The sequence below is a fragment of the Tripterygium wilfordii genome, chromosome 11 (genome assembly GCF_013401445.1).
Source record: "Tripterygium wilfordii isolate XIE 37 chromosome 11, ASM1340144v1, whole genome shotgun sequence".
Lineage (NCBI taxonomy): Eukaryota > Viridiplantae > Streptophyta > Magnoliopsida > Celastrales > Celastraceae > Tripterygium > Tripterygium wilfordii.
The window spans coordinates 3,940,594-3,961,177 of record NC_052242.1 but is presented as its reverse complement, the minus strand read 5'-3'; the positions used below and the strand labels follow the sequence as shown (position 1 = coordinate 3,961,177).

The window sequence follows — 20,584 nt, the reverse complement described above, 5'->3', positions numbered from 1 at the left end:
GCCGAGTTTATGGGCTTGTTTGCATGATAATGCAAGTACGCGTTAACAGGACAGGATTTGTAGTGAAGAGGAGAGAATAAAGAGAATTTGTGAGAGAGATATATAGGGATGGCAAAAAAAAAAAGAAAAGGTTCCAGGTTGGATAATATTATATGTTTGTGAAATATTTACATGTCCAGACCCTAATCTGGATTGGATTTCATGCGTACCTGATTGACCAAACCCATATTGGTTTAAATCCGAACAAGTAACTATTAGAGATAGCCTACAACAGACAAGTTGAAAGAATTGAGGGCTAGGGTGGTCTGGGTAGAGGTGGCTGGGACGGTGACAGAGTTGGCTGGGATAGTGACAGAGGTGGCTGGGCTGTGCTCTCAGTGACCATGGTGAAAGACGAAAAGAGAGAGAGGGAAAAAAAACTCGTTGGAGCGTGCTACTGCTCCGATACCATGAGTTCATTTGGTAAAACAGTTTGATTGATTTTCAATGTTAGCGGAAAAGCTGTGGAAAAAAAAAAAGCTGAGCTTAAAGTTGTGAAATATGTTGTGAGGTGTTTGGCGAACTAAAAATTGATGCTAACGGAAAAACTGTTTAACGGTTCCGTTGTGATTAACGCCTCACCAAACGGGCGGTATATAAGAGAGGGAGACAGGATCGAAGTTATTTTTGTATTGCTCAAAGGCACAATTATATAGCGTACAAGTTATAACAAACTAAACAACTTGTAACAAATTACATTCAAGTATATTTGTGCAAATTCTATCATTATCTATGCAAACAAATTTGACAAACCCAATTGGTCATCGTCTCACTCACACAAAGATTTTGCTTTAAACATGAAGATTCTACACCATGTGAGTAGCCGCCATTGATGATTCTGTCCAAGAAAATTTTGATGCATTTTTCTTTCCAGTACGTGCCCACATGTTTAGGACCTATAGGAGTCTAGAACCCTCAATATATCCATATATATATATATATATATATATATATATCTATATATATATATATATATATATATATATATAGGAATTCTCCTATGTGGACCAAAAAGTGTGGAGCAAGTTTGTGGACCAAAATCCAATGGTTGTAATAAAACACAACATAAGTGGGGGCCACACATTTATTATGGGACCCACCACATCTATGGTTGAAAAACAAGTTCACAAACTTGGTCCACACTTTTGGTTCACATAGGAAAATTTCTATATATATATATATATCATGCAAATAAGATAATCCACACATCAAGAGTTCTGGATCATTCTAGCTATCATTGAATTGTACAATGTATGTAAGTATGCAGCACAATTCCAGGACTAGAAAGTCATGAAGTTTTGGTAGAAAAAGATTCAGTCACGACTTATCATTGCGTATATAATAATGCAGCATGACATGGTTGAATTTAGAACATATAATATGGTGTTAATTGTGAGATTAAGTTGAAGCAAATCTTTCAATCAACAGTAGATCTTCTCGTGATATTAATTTTGATTTTGTTATATACAGTAGTCGAGTTTCTTTACAGATTCTCTTTTAAGTTTTATCTACTTAAATATCATTTTTTTTGAAATTTGCATCATTTCTATTCAACAACAACTGCATTAGTTTCTCTATCAAAAATTTATACAATATTTAAATGGGAAAATTAAATATTAGTCTCTCATTGAAGAGTTTTATTCTAAGAATGACATTCTTAAAATTCTTATTCATAAAATACATATAGTTTGAAACTAATATTTCAAAAAGATAAAAAGTTAAAATATATGATTTTATCATCTAAAATACCCTCATCTTTATCCTCAAACATGGCACATACCTCCTGCAGATGATTCATCTCTGACCACACTGCCGAAAGCTTTGTCTATACCCCTTATGGCTTATTCGAGAGTTCTATGACATTTTTTAGTGATCTTTCATCTCAATTTTTTTTATTCGAACTAAATCTACTCACCGCGAGACTTGTAGATCTTGTTCTTTTCCTTCGATCTGTCATCACATCATTATTTTCGATAATTTCTATGATAATTTCCGTGGTTTTTTGGTTTTGATTTGGGATCTACAGACTGGAGGTGATTTGTTATCTCTTTTGATTAATTTGATATCTGTCATAATGTTATTTGACTTGTTAAAATGTTATCTGCCTTTAATGAAATGTTGTCGGTTTGAAATTCAGAAACAGATAACATATCATAACAGATCTGAAACAGATACAATATTTGCAGATTCTGATCCGATTTTAGAAGGAAAAAAAAAGATTTCGAAAAAGTAATAAAACCTCAAAGGTGAGCGCCTTAGTCCGTGGAGTTGAGTAGGGGTATTGATGGTTGCCGGCGTTGGCCGTATTGGCTGGATCTAGCTCTTTTCCAAACAGTGACCGTGATTTCACAAAGCTTTTTTGACGACTCGAATGATAATCGAGTGTTGATGATGACTGAGCTTTGATCGGACTAACCTAGAGCTTCATTTTGATAGTTCATTCTTCGAAAATGATGACTGGACGGTCAACTTCCGATATGGCGGAGTAAGGAAGAAGGAGGAGGAAGAAGAAAGAAGGAAGAATGAGGGAGGATATTTTTGTAAGTTGATAGACTTTGTTCTTTTTTCAAAGGCTTTTTTTAGATTGTCATTGTTTGGAATACAATTTTAATTTTTGTCCTTATGGGTAAAAACCCCAATTAAAATTGCATGCCCATAAGTTTTTCAAGAGATAAGATGGAGAGAAAGGAGAGAATAAGCTAATAATTTTTTTTGGAAACACGCCTTTTTGTATACTATAAAGTAGCGCATGCGGGCCAGAAGTAGAGCAAATGCTCGATTTACTATAGTATATTCTATTTTGGAGCACCTTTAACAGATACCATTGCGAGGATATTTTGTCAAAATCTATACTTTCCATACTCTATTAACCCTACTCAGCCACTTTTACAGATAATAATTGTCAATGCTCTTAATATACAGAAATTCTTATATCCAGCATTTCATTGCTTATTTTATTTTATTCTGAAGATTATAAAAGCTCATCGCTGGGTCATGTCGCCCATGACCTTCAGTTTTTCATTTTTTTCAACACTATATCATATGAACCTTGAGTCAGTCCAAGTAATTAAATTAGTATAATGTCAAATATATATGTGCAAGACGTGCTCACTTGCCATGGATTTTAAAGAGTAAAATACAAGTAGAACACGATCTTAAAACAATCCGTAATGCCTTTTGGCACTTTTTTTTAAACAGGGAAGGGGGATTCGAACCCTGATTACCAGGGTGATATACATCATTCTTACCAATTCCAATTAGTGGCTCATGTGTGCCGTTGGTACCTTCTTATACTTCATCAAACTTACTTAAAACAATCAATGTCACACTCCTTAAATCATGCCAGTTAACAAGATCTTTTTGTTTCTTTTATCCCCAAACTTCTTCATTGACTTTAAGGTCAAGCAATTAAATTGTCTTTATAACATAATCAAAGGACGAAAAAAATTAACCACGGAAGACAAAAAGTTACTGGAGGGAGTAATGCATCCAAATAGCAAGCTTTGTCTATATCCAACTGTATTCAGGATGTGTCCATTGTGCACAGTGAAATGACCTTCCATTTATCTATATAAACCCACTTTTATATCACAAGCATTGAGCTATGCATAAACCCATTTCACCTTCTCCTCCCTCTCCTAATACAAAAATGAGCAGTTCCAATCTTTGTAATGCTATGTTAACAACACTAACCATCTTGTTTTCTTGGTGTTCTACCTTGGAAACATGCAATGCAAGGGCAGGAAATCAGTGGGGGCAAAGTGAAGGATTTCCAGCTTATGCCTTTCCCATGACAGGGAGAGGGCCTGAAACTATACCAACACAACAAGTAGACAACTCTGCAACATTCAATATATTGGACTACGGTGGTAAAGGTGATGGCCAGACCGATGATACCAAGGTGATTCATATGAAGCTTACTTTCTTTTCTTCACTTCATTTTTTTGTTAAGAGTAGTTTGTGTTCAAATTGAACAACTCATTTTCTGCATCATCTTGAGCATGATTGTGTTCTGTTTTTCTGAACAAGGATGGGATAGGGTGTGTATATATATTCATAATCTATGTCGTGGCAACTCTTGCCAACATAAGCAGAATCACTTACTTCAAGACTCGAATAATGTTTATAGCTCAGATCATAGTATACTGCCATCAGTGTGAAAGGTGCTAGTTGATGTAAAGCAACACAGCATCTCAAATTAGTAAACCTTTCTCATTTTCCTCAATTTAGTGATATAACTCTGAAGTTCTTACCACTTACCAGGCATTTGTGGCAGCGTGGGCACTTGCCTGTAAAGTCGAGGGATCGATTCTGGCTGTTCCATCAGGGTCTGTGTTTCTTGTCCAACCCATTTCCTTCTCAGGGCCCTGTGAACCAAACATTGTTTTTCAGGTAATTGTATCTTTTTCCCCTTCTATGGCATAGTTTTTCTTCATGCTGTAAAAGGAACAAAAACAGATCATACAAATTGGTAAATCTCTCACATTCACCATGCCAATAAGTATTAGGCCCTGTAAGGCAAGACAATACATATTCCCATCCAATTAGACTGTCCTTGTTGAAGTACCAGCAATCTACCATATAATAGAAACAGTATGGAAATCACAACAATATCAACTGATACCTTGCAGTTAGACGGCAAGATCATAGCTCCTACAAGTTCTGGATCCTGGGGTTCAGGACTCTTACAGTGGCTTGTGTTCTCTGAGTTAAAAGGGATTAAAGTCCAAGGCAAAGGTATCATCGACGGGCAAGGTTCAGTCTGGTGGAATGATTCACCCACATATAATCTCCAGTCAGAGGTAAAGATCCAGGCTAGAAGTACCAAATTTAATAGACAACTTCAACTTTATCTCTCACAACTAACCATGCGCTTCATGCAATTCATGTTCAGGACCCATACAATGAGCTCCGCAGCAAAATGCCAAGCACCAAGCCAACAGTAAGCCTCTTCTTCAAAATGCTTATTTTAGCCTTACCACAACGTTTGCAGATGAGATTGATATGCCAATGTTATTTCTGCACGCAGGCACTAAGATTTTATGGAAGTAATGATGTAACAGTCACAGGCATAACACTGCAAAACAGTCCACAGACCCATCTGAAATTTGATGATTGCACAGGTGTCAAGGTTTACAGTATAAGTGTTTCATCTCCTGCTGACAGCCCTAACACAGATGGAATCCACCTACAGAACTCCAAAGATGTGCTCATTTATAGCACCAATCTTGCTTGTGGTAATTCTATAAAGAAACCAAGTATAACCAGTGAAACCAATTTATACATTTTAAACAAAATAGAAGCATACTGCCAGATGCATCATAACATTGTAGAAGGCACAAGTTACCTCAAATCTTCACTAAAATTTTAACAGGGGTAATCCAAAAGTACACCTGATATTAAACTTAACAACAATGATAGGAAACAAATTCTATGCATCAACAAAGTTTATGCATTTAGAAACATTGCAGGGTACAGATTTAGAAGCTCAGAACAAGTTATTCAAGAAATCAAAGTTTCCAATTCCATGCATTATAATCAAAGCTACATTAATTCCTATTATATTCTACAGGAGATGATTGTGTATCTATACAGACTGGATGCTCAAACGTATACATACACAATGTCAACTGTGGACCCGGACATGGAATTAGCATTGGGGGGCTAGGCAAAGATAACACAAAGGCTTGTGTTTCAAACATCACTGTCAGAGATGTCACCATGCAGAATACATTAACCGGTGTCAGGATAAAGACGTGGCAGGTATGAACACCATCTACCACTACTTTCATCCTTCTATCTAGAAAATATTCCGCAGAAACCTGTATGTCTATTTCATCTGCACTTACAGCATATTAAAATCTGAACATTTTGCTTGGCTGAAACCATCTAACAGCCTCATTGCTCGACTGCAGGGAGGCTCAGGCTTAGTACAAGGAGTCATGTTCTCTAATATTCAAGTTTCTGAAGTCGAAACTCCAATCATGATTGACCAATACTACTGTGACAAGAGCAAATGCCGTAATGAATCTTCAGCTGTGGCAGTATCAGGCATAAACTACGCAAATATTAAAGGAACCTACACTATAAAACCTGTAGACTTCGCTTGCAGTGACAGTGTGCCATGCACAGACATATCTCTAGATACCATACAGCTAAAAGCAGTTCAAGAGAATGAAAATTCCAATAAACCTTTCTGTTGGGAGGTATATGGAGACCTAAGAACTGCAACTGTCCCTCCAATTGACTGTTTAGAGTCGGGCAAGACATCCATCGCTGGACCTCATAAAACTCAGAACTCCTGCTGAGCTTAGCCAAAGCTTTTATGCATACACTTGATCTGCGGATGAGACAATTTCTCCAACGTTACATGAAGCGTAGCATGTATCAAAGTCTATACCAATTTATGGCGAACCCTAATTGTCTTGACAATGAGAAATCTTTGCTTGCTAGGGTTGTAGCGGGATACCTATATAAAATAGTAATTTTCAACCCATAGAATGAATCCGGCACAACTTTATTCTTCACTAGTGTTCCCAATACACTGCCAATGCAAGAAATCACATTAATTAAACTCATTACACTGCTTTTCATTTTAAACTACTACAATTCTGCCTGTTCAATCTCTTCCTTACTATATTAAAATTAAAACAGAAAACAACAAATTTTCAAAATCCTCGCCGATTTAGATCTCTAACATCAAGACACTTCAATTCCGTAAGCTATATAAACAAGCTATAATTTGAAAATCATAACTTGAAGAAAAAAAAATCAGAATCAGAATGTGAAAGAAATGTGTATTACGTTCCGGGCACAACCGCCTCCATCCATGGCGAGGTGGGACCAGTCGGAGGGTGTCCCGTAAGCTGAGTGCCACCGATTTCCACCTCGGTGGATCTTGCGCCGAGCCACCCGGAGTGGAGCTCTTTATCTTCCCTATCTCCGCCATTGCTGGATTCTGCAAACGCAAAAGCTAGACCTGCAATAGAGTGATGAAGAAGAAGAAGTGTGACTTCAGTGGGAGTCTAACAAGAAGTCAATGATTCTTAGATTTAAAAAAAGAAAAGAAATAAAAACTGAATCTGCTAGTTTGTCGTTGTGGAAAGCAACAACGGCACGACACGTATTATTGCGGTGGTCACGTGTTAATCTGTCAGTCTCCATACGATCTTATCGAAATTATTTTAATTTTAATATTATCGATATTATGTTTGGACTGGTATGATACACGAATAATAATAAAAAATTATAATTTCATCGAAATGCTTGATAATAGAAGGAGCAACACATAAAATGAATTTATATTGAGTTTGGAATAGAATGACCAATACATAAAATGAGTTTCCAAAAAAGTGTATATATAATGGTATTTGCCATAGAATAATGATATAGAAATATTTTGATAAATAGAGTTTGGATTAGAGTTATCTAGTTTTTTTAAATATCTAACATAAAATTTTAGGGAAAAGAAAATAATACCCAGATGACATAATATTCAAGATGACTCCCAAAGATCACATGTTACGAAGTTATTCAGTCTTGGAAGAAAGCCTCTCGAGACACATAATCAGTGGAATTAAACAATATAACAACTGGATGAATGAATTTATCGACATAATTCAATTTAAAGCCTATGATCTTCAATGGAGAGTTTTCAGACTTATTCAAGAAAAGATAGTTTCATGCTTCTATTTCTTGTGAAGACAAAAGAAAATAAAGGAGAAGAAGACTCAATGATAGGAGTATACCTCATACTGAGAGAGTTGTTAATGTACATTAATATTTGCAAATACAACAAACATATTGGACTTGTAGAATGTATATTTTCTACCCTTTTGTCAAGAACCTCAAGTTACAATTTGGTAAATCCTTGTTCAAAAACCTGTGAGCATAGAAGAAAATAAGAAATTATTAGTATGGATAAAACCAATGCAAAAAAGAGTGGAGAAAGAGAAAATGAATTAGCATACCCAACATGTCTGACTTCATTCCTCCCTACTTTTTACTCCAGAGAGTGCAATATATAATTGTCCATGACTAAAAATCGGTTTTGGCAAATACAAACCAATATGAGAAAGTGATTGTTCTTGACTTTTTGTTTATTGTCATAATTTAAATAACTAATGGATATTGTCTTCTTTGAAATTTAAATGGCAACCGAGAATCCAATGAGGATAATATCATTTAAGAAATATATCTCTTGTGACACCTTGCTTAATGAAATAACATTAACTTCTATAACATACTTTCCCAATTGTGTCACTATTAATGCAATATTTCTAAGCAGCATGATTGGAAAAACCAATCTTTTTTAATTCCCACGGAAGACCAGAAGATGCAATAGAATTTAAGAATTCAGTTGTGTATAAATTTTTATGACATTCACATATGTTATGAAAGCATATGTCAGAACGAAAATAAGTTTCAGAACTAAAATAAGTTATGTATTCACCTAGAACTAATGAAAGCATATAATTATTCACCGTTTACACAACTTCAAGAGTAGGTGCTTGAATTTTCATCTCATACAAATACTTAGAATCACTCATTTTTTAAAGCAAAGAACGATATGTGCTATCAACAATTACTGACAAGGGATTGTCTTAGTCCTTGATAATAATTTGGATTTATATAATTTCCTTGTCATTATGATCTCTAATTTTACCGTCACCAATTTATAATATCCATTCTAAGAACTCCTTTATATTGTTTAAATTAAATTGATGATTGCTTGTTAGAAGCCTCATATTTTTTTCTCAATCTTAAAATCTTAACAAATTTCCATGAATATGAATAGTTTATTGTTACAAATATGATGTCTTGTCTTGTCCTCTTTTGAACAACACTCAAAATCTGTCTAAAATCACCCCCAAAAACTATGACTTTATCTCCAAAGGGTTATAAAGTTAACATATCTTCAATGTAAATGTTGATATATAAATACCCCTAACAATCATTTATAATTATAGTTTATCACTATGTAAACTATAATTTAACAATTATTCTTTATCACTATTTAAATAGTTGTGTCCTTTATCACTATGTATATCACAATTTCATAATATGATACTTTTATCACTGTTTAAAATAATATGATTATCCTTTATCACTATGCAAATCATAAATGAATAATTTCAAATTAAGACGACTTTAGACTATAATAATCATAAAAATGTATAAAATTTTAATTATTTTAAAAATTAATTAAAGCGAACATATTTTAAATGTAAAAATTTGTTTATCATTTATCAATATTTAAATGATATTCTAAAAATTTAAATTTATGATGAAATATTTTAAAACTATACATGATAATAATAACTGCAATCAAATCTAAATTTTTTTTATCATAACTGTAAACATATTTTAATTTTATCCTTATCCATTCTACCGTCTCTGAAATAAGAAATTCAAGGAGTTTACCTGACATCCTCCTAACAAAAAAATCTAGGAAATATAACGTATGAGGAAGTTGTTGGAGAGTGTGCACTAAAGTCAATCATATGATGATTCTTTAGCACATTACATTATCATGAATATTTTATTAATAAAGTTTGTTTTAGTTATTGCAATTATTTATATCTGTGTAGTATGAATTATTGTAATAATGTCCTTAGAATATAATGTATATTCTTAAATATCCTTAGCCAAGTATTATTGTAAATAGGGACGACAATAAAGGCAATACCGGCAATTTCTAAAAGTAGAAATCGGTATGACAGTGAGGAGCGCATGTGGTCTTATTCCTGACCATGAAAACAAGGAGTTAATATCATCCAAAAAATACATAGGATGATCCTTTCCTCCCAAACCTCAACTTTCCACACATCATCCGACCCTAAACATCATTCAATTAAATAATAAAAATAGTAAGTAATTTTCATATTTTAGTAGTACCTTGTTGCCAATTGGATTAGTGTTGATAAATAAGAAAAAAATTTAAGACACGAGTCAAATGATTGAAGTGAGTCAAACATAAACTTTGCAAATACTCGTCAAAAGTTGTTGATGTTGTAAATGGTGGTCTGTATTTTTTTAATTATCGAAGTTCTACTATTTTTTCTTGTGGAACGTATTTGTATCAAGTAATCATACTCTCTTGTCATATATTGAGGAGATAGTTCTCATTTCTAGCAAAGAAGCACAAAAATTAATAAACGAGATTTATCTCACAAATCCTCTTGTTTAGACTTAGGTTTGAGCAAGTTCTATCAATGCACCCCAGCTTTTTCGAATGACATCGCTTGTTAATCGCACCCTCTAAAAATTTAAAATTTAAGATATTTCTAATCACACCAAAAAGTAATCAAATGCTCAAAATCTCAAACAATTTTGAAATACACCCCAAGCTCGTGAAAGCACTGGCGTGCGACACAACTTGATGAAGAGAAGATCGTGCGAGAGTCTTCAATTCCATCTAGCCACATGAAAAAAAAAAAAAGTATTTCTCAAGATGGGTTTGTTGTTGAGATCCTCCATTGATGGATCTCCATCACACTACCATCCATCTCTGACTGTATTGTAGCATCCTCAAGGACGGATAGATGGTATGCAGCTCACATGGTGATGATCTTCAACAAGAGTGGAGATTACCGTTGGATTTGATGTGAACTCTATTAGCATTTCCTGCGTGAAACCTATTTAAGTGCTTTGTAATAGTTTTTTCAGATATTATTATTATGATAACTTTGCTTAAATAATAGCTGTAATGGCCCGACCCACTAAAGCCCAATCTCCCCACCAACCACTAGACAAGGCCCATACCAAGTCCAGCCTGGCAGTTCCCAATCCCTCTGGCCCATACCAGAAAAGATTGGACAATAGTTTAAGGTCTGCAGCACATTATATTCTGCACCCAGGGACCTTCCTTGGCCGATGTGGTATTTCATCACAGAACAGTAACCCCCACACCTCGCACCTCAATGTACGCAGAGCAGAGCATCACAGTCCACCCCCCTTAGGAGCCCACGTCCCCGTGGGTCACGCCAGACACGGGCACCGCGCCCCGGCTAGACGCAAGGGACGAAACCCACATACCAAACCAAGGTCGGCTTCGATACCAACTGTAACAGCCCGACCCACTAAAGCCCAATCTCCCCACCAACCACTAGACATGGCCCATACCAAGCCCAGCCTGGCAGTTCCCAATCCCTCTGGCCCATACCAGAAAAGATTGGACAATAGTTTAAGGTCTGCAGCGCATTATATTCTGCACCCAGGGACCTTCCTTGGCCGATGTGGTATTTCATCACAGAACAGTAACCCCCACACCTCGCACCTCAATGTACGCAGAGCAGAGCATCACAATAGCCATATTTGAGCGAATGTTGATTCCCATATTCCTAGCTTGTGTGTAAAATAGGATTGTGGAAGAGTTGGATTGTCCTTGTGTGTTGGATTTCTACGTGAGTAATCTGCATTGAATTAGTTTCATTGCGAGCTGGTCATTGATTGGATGTTTGTTTTTAATTTGAGTTCTTTGTAAATAAGTGTTCTTTGTATCCTGTTTTAAATTTGTAGATGAAGTAAATAGAGTTAAGAAGCAAATTCTATCAATTTTAGTTATGTCTCTGTTGTTGTCCTGACATGAGGCCCCTATGATTAGTACTGGCTGACTATGGATTTTTCATTAAATTACTGGGAATCTTAAAAATGATTGATTTGCTTATCTAAAAAATCTTTCATTTACTTGCTAAAATGTGGATGTGATGATATATTTTCACAAAGTTTATCAAGAATCATCACCTTGCTCACGTCTCTGGTTATTCATATGTTTTTATACATCATCATTCATCTCCATCTAATGAAACCCTATAAGAGAAACATATCAAACCCACAATTTCAGAGCACAAACCAAAGGAAAAAACAAAACTATGTAAAATACAAAAAATAGCATTGAGGAAAACCATACCACCATGAGACAAAAATGGACAATCACTGTTAGAGCCATTGTAAATATAGCATTGAGGACGACCAACTTTCCAATCGACCACTATAAACTGCAGGTGCGATTGCGAGCAGTCTTTATCAATAAGATCTTTGAAAGCGGCCTCACAGGTTTTGCAACGTCTCTTGACGTTCATTAAGATCTGGGATACCACGACAGTGCAGGAGTCTTCATACTCTCAGTTGCCCTCTGACAACAAGCTTATGAGAATTAAACTAGTAATAACTCACGTATTTGGAGTCCAACCCTTCTTAACCATTGTAAGCATCCCCAACCCAGGGTTGGCATCACCATAGTGAATAAAAAAACCCATAATACTACAAAAATTGATAGTGAACATCCCGCTCCATGCAAAATTATAGCTAAAGCAGCCGTAATAATCCAGTTGGTTGGCATGTAGGCTCTTGCTTCAGCCATTGCTTCATCTCCATGCTTCTCCAAGCTAGCGAGTTGCTTCCATACCTTTGTTGTAGGAATATAAGTTTTCTTAACTTTCCTTACAAATTCAGATAGCTGAATTCCCAAATTATCAAAGAAACCTAACAAATCATCACCACAACAACAAAAATTAAGTGAAAAAAAATCTAGTCTGTATGCATTTGATATTTATTTATTAGATTTTTTCAATCATTAGTTTTAAAATAACAGATAACACATATACATAATTTGTGTATATGTGTATATAATTGTGTATATACATAATTTGTGTATATCTCTGTCAGAGACTATATAATATTAAATGAAAAAAAAATCTAGTCTATATGCATTTGGTAGTTATTTCTTAGATTTTCTCAATCATTAGTTTTAAAATAACAGATAACATATCTACATAATTTGTGTATATATGTATATAATTGTGTATATGCATAATTTGTGTATATGTCTGTCAGAGACTATATAATATTAAATGAAAAAAAATCTTGTCTATATGCATTTGATATTTATTTATTATATTTTCCCAATCATTAGTTTTAAAATAACAGATAACACATATACATAATTTGTGTATATGTGTATATAATTGTGTATATACATAATTTGTGTATATACATAATTTGTGTATATGTCTGTTAGAGACTATATAATATTAAATGAAAAAAAATATAGTCTATATGAATTTGATATTTATTTATTATATTTTTCCAATCATTAGTTTTAAAATAACAGATAACACATATACATAATTTGTGTATATGTGTATATAATTGTGTATATATGTAATTTGTGTATATGTCTGTTAGAGACTATATAATATTAAATGAAAAAAAATCTAGTCTATATGCAATGTACTCTTGACGTTCATTAAGATCTGGGATACCACGACGGTGCAGGAGTCTCCATACTCTCAGTTGCCCTCCGACAGCAAGCTTATGAGAATTAAACTAGTAATAACTCACGGATTTGGAGTCCAACCCTTCTTAATCATTGTAAGCATCCCCAACCCAGGGTTGGCATCACCATAGTGAACAAAAAACCCATAATACTACAAAAATTGATAGTGAACATCCCGCTCCATGCAAAATTATAGCTAAAGCAGCCGCAATAATCCAGTTGGTTGGCATGTAGGCTCTTGCTTCAGCCATTGCTTCATCTCCATGCTTCTCCAAGCTAACGAGTTGCTTCCATACCTTTGTTGTATGAATATAAGTTTTCTTAACTTTCCTTACAAATTCAGATAACTGAATTTCCAAATTATCAAAGAAACCTAACAAATCATCACCACAACAACAAAAATTAAGTGAAAAAAAATCTAGTCTATATGCATTTGATATTTATTTATTAGATTTTTTCAATCATTAGTTTTAAAATAACAAATAACACATATACATAATTTGTGTATATGTGTATATAATAGTGTATATACATAATTTGTGTATATGTCTGTTAGAGACTATATAATATTAAATGAAAGAAAAATCTAGTCTATGTGCATTTGGTAGTTATTTATTAGATTTTCCCAATCATTAGTTTTAAAATAACAGATAACACATATACATAATTTGTGTATATGTGTATATAATTGTGTATATGCATAATTTGTGTATATGTCTGTCAGAGACTATATAATATTAAATGAAAAGAAAATCTTGTCTATATGCATTTGATATTTATTTATTATATTTTCTCAATCATTAGTTTTAAAATAACAGATAACATATATACATAATTTGTGTATATGTGTATATAATTGTGTATATACATAATTTGTGTATATACATAATTTGTGTATATGTCTGTTAGAGACTATATAATATTAAATGAAAAAAAATATAGTCTATATGAATTTGATATTTATTTATTATATTTTCCCAATCATTAGTTTTAAAATAACAGATAACACATATACATAATTTATGTATATGTGTATATACATAATTTGTGTATATACATAATTTGTGTGTATGTCTGTTAGAGACTATATAATATTAAATGAAAAAAATCTAGTCTATATGCATTTGATATTTATTTATTATATTTTCCCAATCATTTGTTTTAAAATAGCAGATAACACATATACATAATTTGTGTATATGTGTATATAATTGTGTATATACATAATTTATGTATATACATAATTTGTGTATATGCCTGTTAGAGACTATATAATATTAAATGAAAAAAAATCTAGTCTATATGCATTTGATATTTATTTATTATATTTTCCCAATCGTTAGTTTTAAAATAACAGATAACACATATACATAATTTGTGTATATGTGTATATAATTGTGTATATACATAATTTGTGTATATGTCTATCAGAGACTATATAATATTGCACACTTGTAATACATAGATGTAATGCAAACAGATATTTAATACCTGTTAGTAGTGGCTCCTCGTCTTCTATGAATTTACAAACCAGAACAACAAGCTCTACCTTCAGGTCATTCAAAATGCCTATAATGCCCAAAAAAAACACAAAGCATCACAATGGGAGTTTCAAACTGAAGAAAAAAAAGCAAAGTATCCATACTTGATTTCATTTCTTCCACCATTGCTTCCATCTCTCCCGCCATTGCTTCCATCTCTCTCTTTTCTTCTGTTTGTCTGCTTCGTCTTCTCAGTGAGTAGAGAAGACTATCATAGTTGGTAGTCACTATGAGGTCAAAGGAAAAAGAATACAATCGTCTGATCATCATGTTTATTTTAATTTTGTCTTTGACGGTATATTTTAATTATTATGTAACAATAATTATGTAATATTCTATCAGTTTTGGTTAGGTATTTACTGTTGTCCTGACTTGAGGCCTCCATGATTGATACTGGCTGGCTATGGATTTTTCATTAAATTGCTAAAAATCTTAGAAATGATTGATTTGCTTGCTAAAATGTGGATGTGATGATACTTTTTCACAAATTTTGTCAAGAATCATCACCTTGCTTATTTCACTGGGTTATTCATATGTTTTTCTACATCCTTTATGGGTTGTGAAAGTAATACATTTAATTGAAATATGTTATGTGTGAAGTGTCCTCCCAGGCTCCCAAGCTGACTACTCTAGATGATTTGGCTTTGCCCACGCATGACCTCTTACATCCTTCCTTCGCCGCCTAAATACATATTTATCCGGAAGTATAACATGATCATTGCAAAATAGAACATTTAGAGTCTGCCTACACAAAATTCCCCTGAACTCGAATCTCATGCAAGAACAAATGATGTCAACTCCATTGTACATAACAGTGAACAACATCTGTTAGAAAAAGAGATGAGAAGAACAATGAAGGAATGACTGGAACCTTTAGAACAGTAAGGCGATTTGAGAATCTGTCTCTCAAACAAATATTGCTCCCTTATAATAGCAATGGGAATCACAGCAATTTTGTTCTTAGGATACAATACTGTCTAGATGTTATGTGCAGTTTGCTATGCCTGAACACAACCAAGAAAAGAAGAAAAAAAAAATTCTTATATCTTTTGTATTGATAGATGGTCCCTTTATAAGAAGAATATGAACAGATGTAACTGTTCAAGTAACTGTTCAAATATAACTACTTATTTGAAATTATTCCTCTACATGACCATTAAATGAACAGGTGTAACTGTTCAAATATAACCGCTTATTTGAAATTATTCCAACAATCCCCCACTAATTTCAAATAAAATACTTGGATATAATATACACATGTATCAATACATAAGCAAAAGTACCTGTAAGGCTTGAACTTTTACATAGTATTATATTCTCAAGGAATTACCGGTAAAATAGTAGATATAAAATCTTTGAACTATCTAACTCGTTTGATAAAACCGGAGAACATATACATATTGACATAATAGAAGCTCTTCTTTCTTTCCAGCCGCGCATTTTAGGCCGTACGCGTAAATCCCAACTTCATGAGTGCTCTAGGTAGCTTACCAAAACCCCGACAAAAGCGGCCTGACTTTACACTCACATAGGTTAAGTTCTTCTAGGTGTCCCTGTAGTATAAAACACCTTTTATGTGAACTTATTAAGAGTTGAACTCAACCTTAACCATATCATTACAGGACTAGTACTTTCAAACCATGGTTTGATGGATTTAGTTTAGTACTATAACATTCACCTTCAAGACTCGTTTTTCCCTTTGAACCTATAAACTTGTTGAACAAGTATAGGTAGAGTTGCTATCTATTAGTGAATTATTTTGATTGGTTTTAAACCCATCTCAACCGTTGTTTTTCTTATCAGATCTCTACTTAGGCCTTTAGTAAAAGGATCTGCCAAATTTGTACATGACTTTACATAGTCAACTGTGATAATATCTTCTTCCAACATTTGTCTCACAGTATTATGTCGAAGACTAATATGTCTTGACTTTCCATTATAAGACTTGCTATACACTCTTGACAAAGTAGCTTGACTATCACAGTGTATAGAAATAGGAGGCAATGGATCTTTCCACAATGGCAAATCAATTATAAGATTTCTTATCCATTCAGCCTCTTTTCCTGCAGCACCTAGGGCTACTAACTCCGACTCCATGGTTGAGTGAGTTATGCAAGTTTGTTTCTTTGAAACCCATGAAATAGCACCACCACCAAGGGTAAAAACCCATCCAGTAGTAGACTTTGAACCATCACCCACACAATTCCAATTTGCATCACTAAAACCTTCTATCACAGATGGTTTCCCTTCATAATGAAGAGCATAGGTTTTAGTTCCTTTCAAATATCCCAATACATTAGAAATTGCTTTCCAATGCTCCAAACTTGGACAACTTGTATATCTACTTAACTTGCCCACGGCAAAAGCAATGTCTGGACGTGTGCAATACATTGCATACATCAGATTACCAATAACTTGAGAATATTCAAGTTGTGATACACAACGACCTTTATTTATTTCAAGTTTCAAAATAGGATTATAAGGAATGGCAGAAACTTTCTCAGATAAATGACTAAATTTCTTCAAAACCATTTCAACATAATGACTTTGAGAAATAACGTAAGCATCATTTAATTTGTGTATCTTTATACCAAGAATAGTATTAGCTACACCCAAATCTTTCATATCAAAATGTAATGACAAAAAATCTTTTGTCGATTGAATGCAAATGTCACTACCACTAAATATTAGCATATCATCAACATATAAACATATAATAACAATATTATTATTCATCATTTTGGTGTAAATACATTTATCACCTTCATTTAATTTAAAACTATTAGATAATAAAACATTATCAAACCTTTCATGCCATTGTTTCGGAGACTGTTTTAAACCATACAATGATCTAATTAATTTACACACTTTATGTTCTTGTCCTTGTACTACAAAACCTGTTGGTTGTTCCATATATACCTCTTCATCCAAATAACCATTCAAGAATGCTGTTTTCACATCCATTTGATGAATTTTTAGACTAAATATAGAAGCTAAGGATATTAAAATTCTAATGGATGAAATCCTAGCAACAGGGGCATAAGTATCAAAATAATCAACCCCTTTGGATTGTTTAAATCCTTTGGCTACTAATCTAGCCTTATACTTGTCTATGGTTCCATCGGGTTTCATCTTTCGTTTGAACACCCATTTACATCCAATAGGTTTAGAACCTGGAGGTAAATCAACAAGAACCCAAGTATTGTTCATCATTATTGAAGCCATTTCATCATCAACAGCTTCTCGCCAAAAAGTGGAGTTTTTGCTGAACACTTTGAAAGTGCGATATGTTTTGGATACTGAATGTCCAACAGTTCCTGTCGAAAATCCTACTCCTCAACAGATTACTGCAAAGCGGACTTGGGATGATGATAACTACACTTGTCGTGGAAATATCCTCAACACTCTATCTGATTCCTTGTTCGAGATGTATGTTCCGTTGAAGATGGCACGTCAAATTTGGGAGGCTTTGGACAGCAAATACAAAACTGAAGATTCTGGCAATAAAAGCTATCTTGTGAGTAATTATTTCGAATTTAAGATGATTGATAACAAACCTATTTTGCCACAGGTTCATGATCTACAATTAATTGTTCATCAATTATTGTATGAGGGCATTTCCCTTGATGAAAGATTCCAAGTTGGTGCTATCATTGCCAAACTACCTCCATCATGGAAAGACTATCGTAAAAGTCTCAAAAGGAAGAGTGAAACTCTCAACCTTGATGCACTTCAAAGACAGATACGAATTGAAGAAGAATCACGTGTACGTGATAAGCAAGATGAAACAATTGAAATGACAAAGGCCGCACATGTTGTTGAAATAGACAACAAAGAGAGCAAAAAATCTCGTTTTGATAATGTTTCCAAAGGGAAAGGAAAACAGAAATATAAAAAAGGTGTTTGTCATTTCTGTAAAAAGAAAGGTCACTACATCAGAGATTGTAGACTTAAGAAGAAGAAAGACCAAGCCAACAATGTTGAAGAGAATCTAGTTGTTGTTTTGTCTGAAGTTAATTTGATTGCAAATGATGATGGGTGGTGGGTTGATACAGGAGCAACCCGTCATGTATGTGGCAATAAGAGTTTATTCAAGAAATATGAGGAAGGTGGTGACGACATAGAGTTATATATGGGAAATTCTTCAACTACAAAAGTTGCTGGAAAAGGCAATGTGGAATTGAAGTTTACTTCTGGGAAGATGGTCACACTTCTTGATGTATATCATGCACCAAAAATTCGAAAGAATTTGGTATCTGGTGGTCTTTTGTCCAAACATGGCTATAAGTTAGTATTTGAGTCTGACAAGTTTATCTTGTCAAAGAATGGTAACTTTGTAGGAAAAGGCTACGCAGCCAATGGAATGTTCAAGTTGAATCTAATGAATGAATCTGTTTTTGTGTATATTGTTGATTCTTTTTCTCTATGGCATGCTAGGTTAGGACATGTGAATTATGATTCTATTCAAAGAATGATTAATGTAGGAATTCTTCATTCTACTTTAAAAAATGATAGGCATAAGTGTGAAACATGTGTCAAAACGAAATTGACAAGAAAACCTTTTCTTAATTCGAATAGGTTGTCTATTGAATTGTTAGAATTAGTGCATTCTGATATATGTGATTTGCATAGCAAATTAACAAGAGGAGGAAAAAGATATTTTATTACTTTTATAGATGATATGTCTAAGTATGCATATGTTTATTTGCTTAAAACTAAAGATGAAGCATTGGAAAAATTTAAGCTGTATAAAGCTGAAGTGGAAAATCATCTTGGGTGTAAAATTAAATCTTTACGTAGTGATAGAGGTGGTGAATATTTTAGTACAGATTTTGATAATTTTTGTGAAATTAATGGGATTATTTACCAAAGTACTGCACCATACACACCACAACAGAATGGTGTGGCCGAACGTAAAAATCGAACACTTATGGATATGGTAAATGCTATGTTAGAATATTCTGGTTTGCCTTCTAATCTTTGGGGAGAAGCAATATTTACTGCTACACATATTTTGAATAGAGTACCCTCCAAACGTAATAAATTGTCACCTTATGAATTATGGTTTAAACGTAAGCCTAGTTTAAATTATTTTAAGTTGTGGGGGTGTGTAGCATATGTAAGGTTACCGGATCTTAAACGGTCTAAGTTAGGACCTAGAACAACTAAATGTGCATTTCTTGGATATGCTACAAATAGTAAAGCATACAGATTTTTAGATTTAGAATCTAATACTATTATTGAGTCTAGGGATGCAGAATTTTTTGAAGATATTTTCTTTAAAGATTCCAAGACTCTTGAACCTAGTTCTTCTAAACAACAAATTATTTTGGAAGAAAATAATCCTTTAAAAGAGGTTGATATGGAGGTTAGAAAGCCAAAAAGAGTTAGAAAAATAAAAGATTTTGGTCCTGATTTTGTTACATATTTAGTAGAAGGTAGTTCTAAAGATAACTTTTTTCATGAGTTCGAATTTTGTTTGAGAATTGTTAGAAAAAGAGATGAGAAGAACAATGAAGGAATGACTGGAACCTTTAGAACAGTAAGGCGATTTGAGAATCTGTCTCTCAAACAAATATTGCTCCCTTATAATAGCAATGGGAATCACAACAATTTTGTTCTTAGGATACAATACTGTCTAGATGTTATGTGCAGTTTGCTATGCCTGAACACAACCAAGAAAAGAAGAAAAAAAAAATTCTTATATCTTTTGTATTGATAGATG

At 33.6% G+C, this 20,584-nt stretch overlaps 1 protein-coding gene across 1 annotated transcript; it reads left to right on the top strand.

Moving 5' to 3' along the window:
* The first annotated feature begins 3,592 nt into the window (after positions 1-3,592).
* On the top strand, positions 3,593-6,608 carry LOC120009370 (polygalacturonase At1g48100-like). Its single transcript, XM_038859935.1, has 7 exons — positions 3,593-3,940; positions 4,303-4,431; positions 4,671-4,841; positions 4,934-4,981; positions 5,069-5,276; positions 5,612-5,802; positions 5,955-6,608. Exons 1-7 carry the CDS (start codon positions 3,644-3,646, stop codon positions 6,345-6,347), a joined length of 1,437 nt encoding a protein of 478 aa, XP_038715863.1. The 5' UTR covers positions 3,593-3,643; the 3' UTR covers positions 6,348-6,608.
* Positions 6,609-20,584: the final 13,976 nt, after the last annotated feature.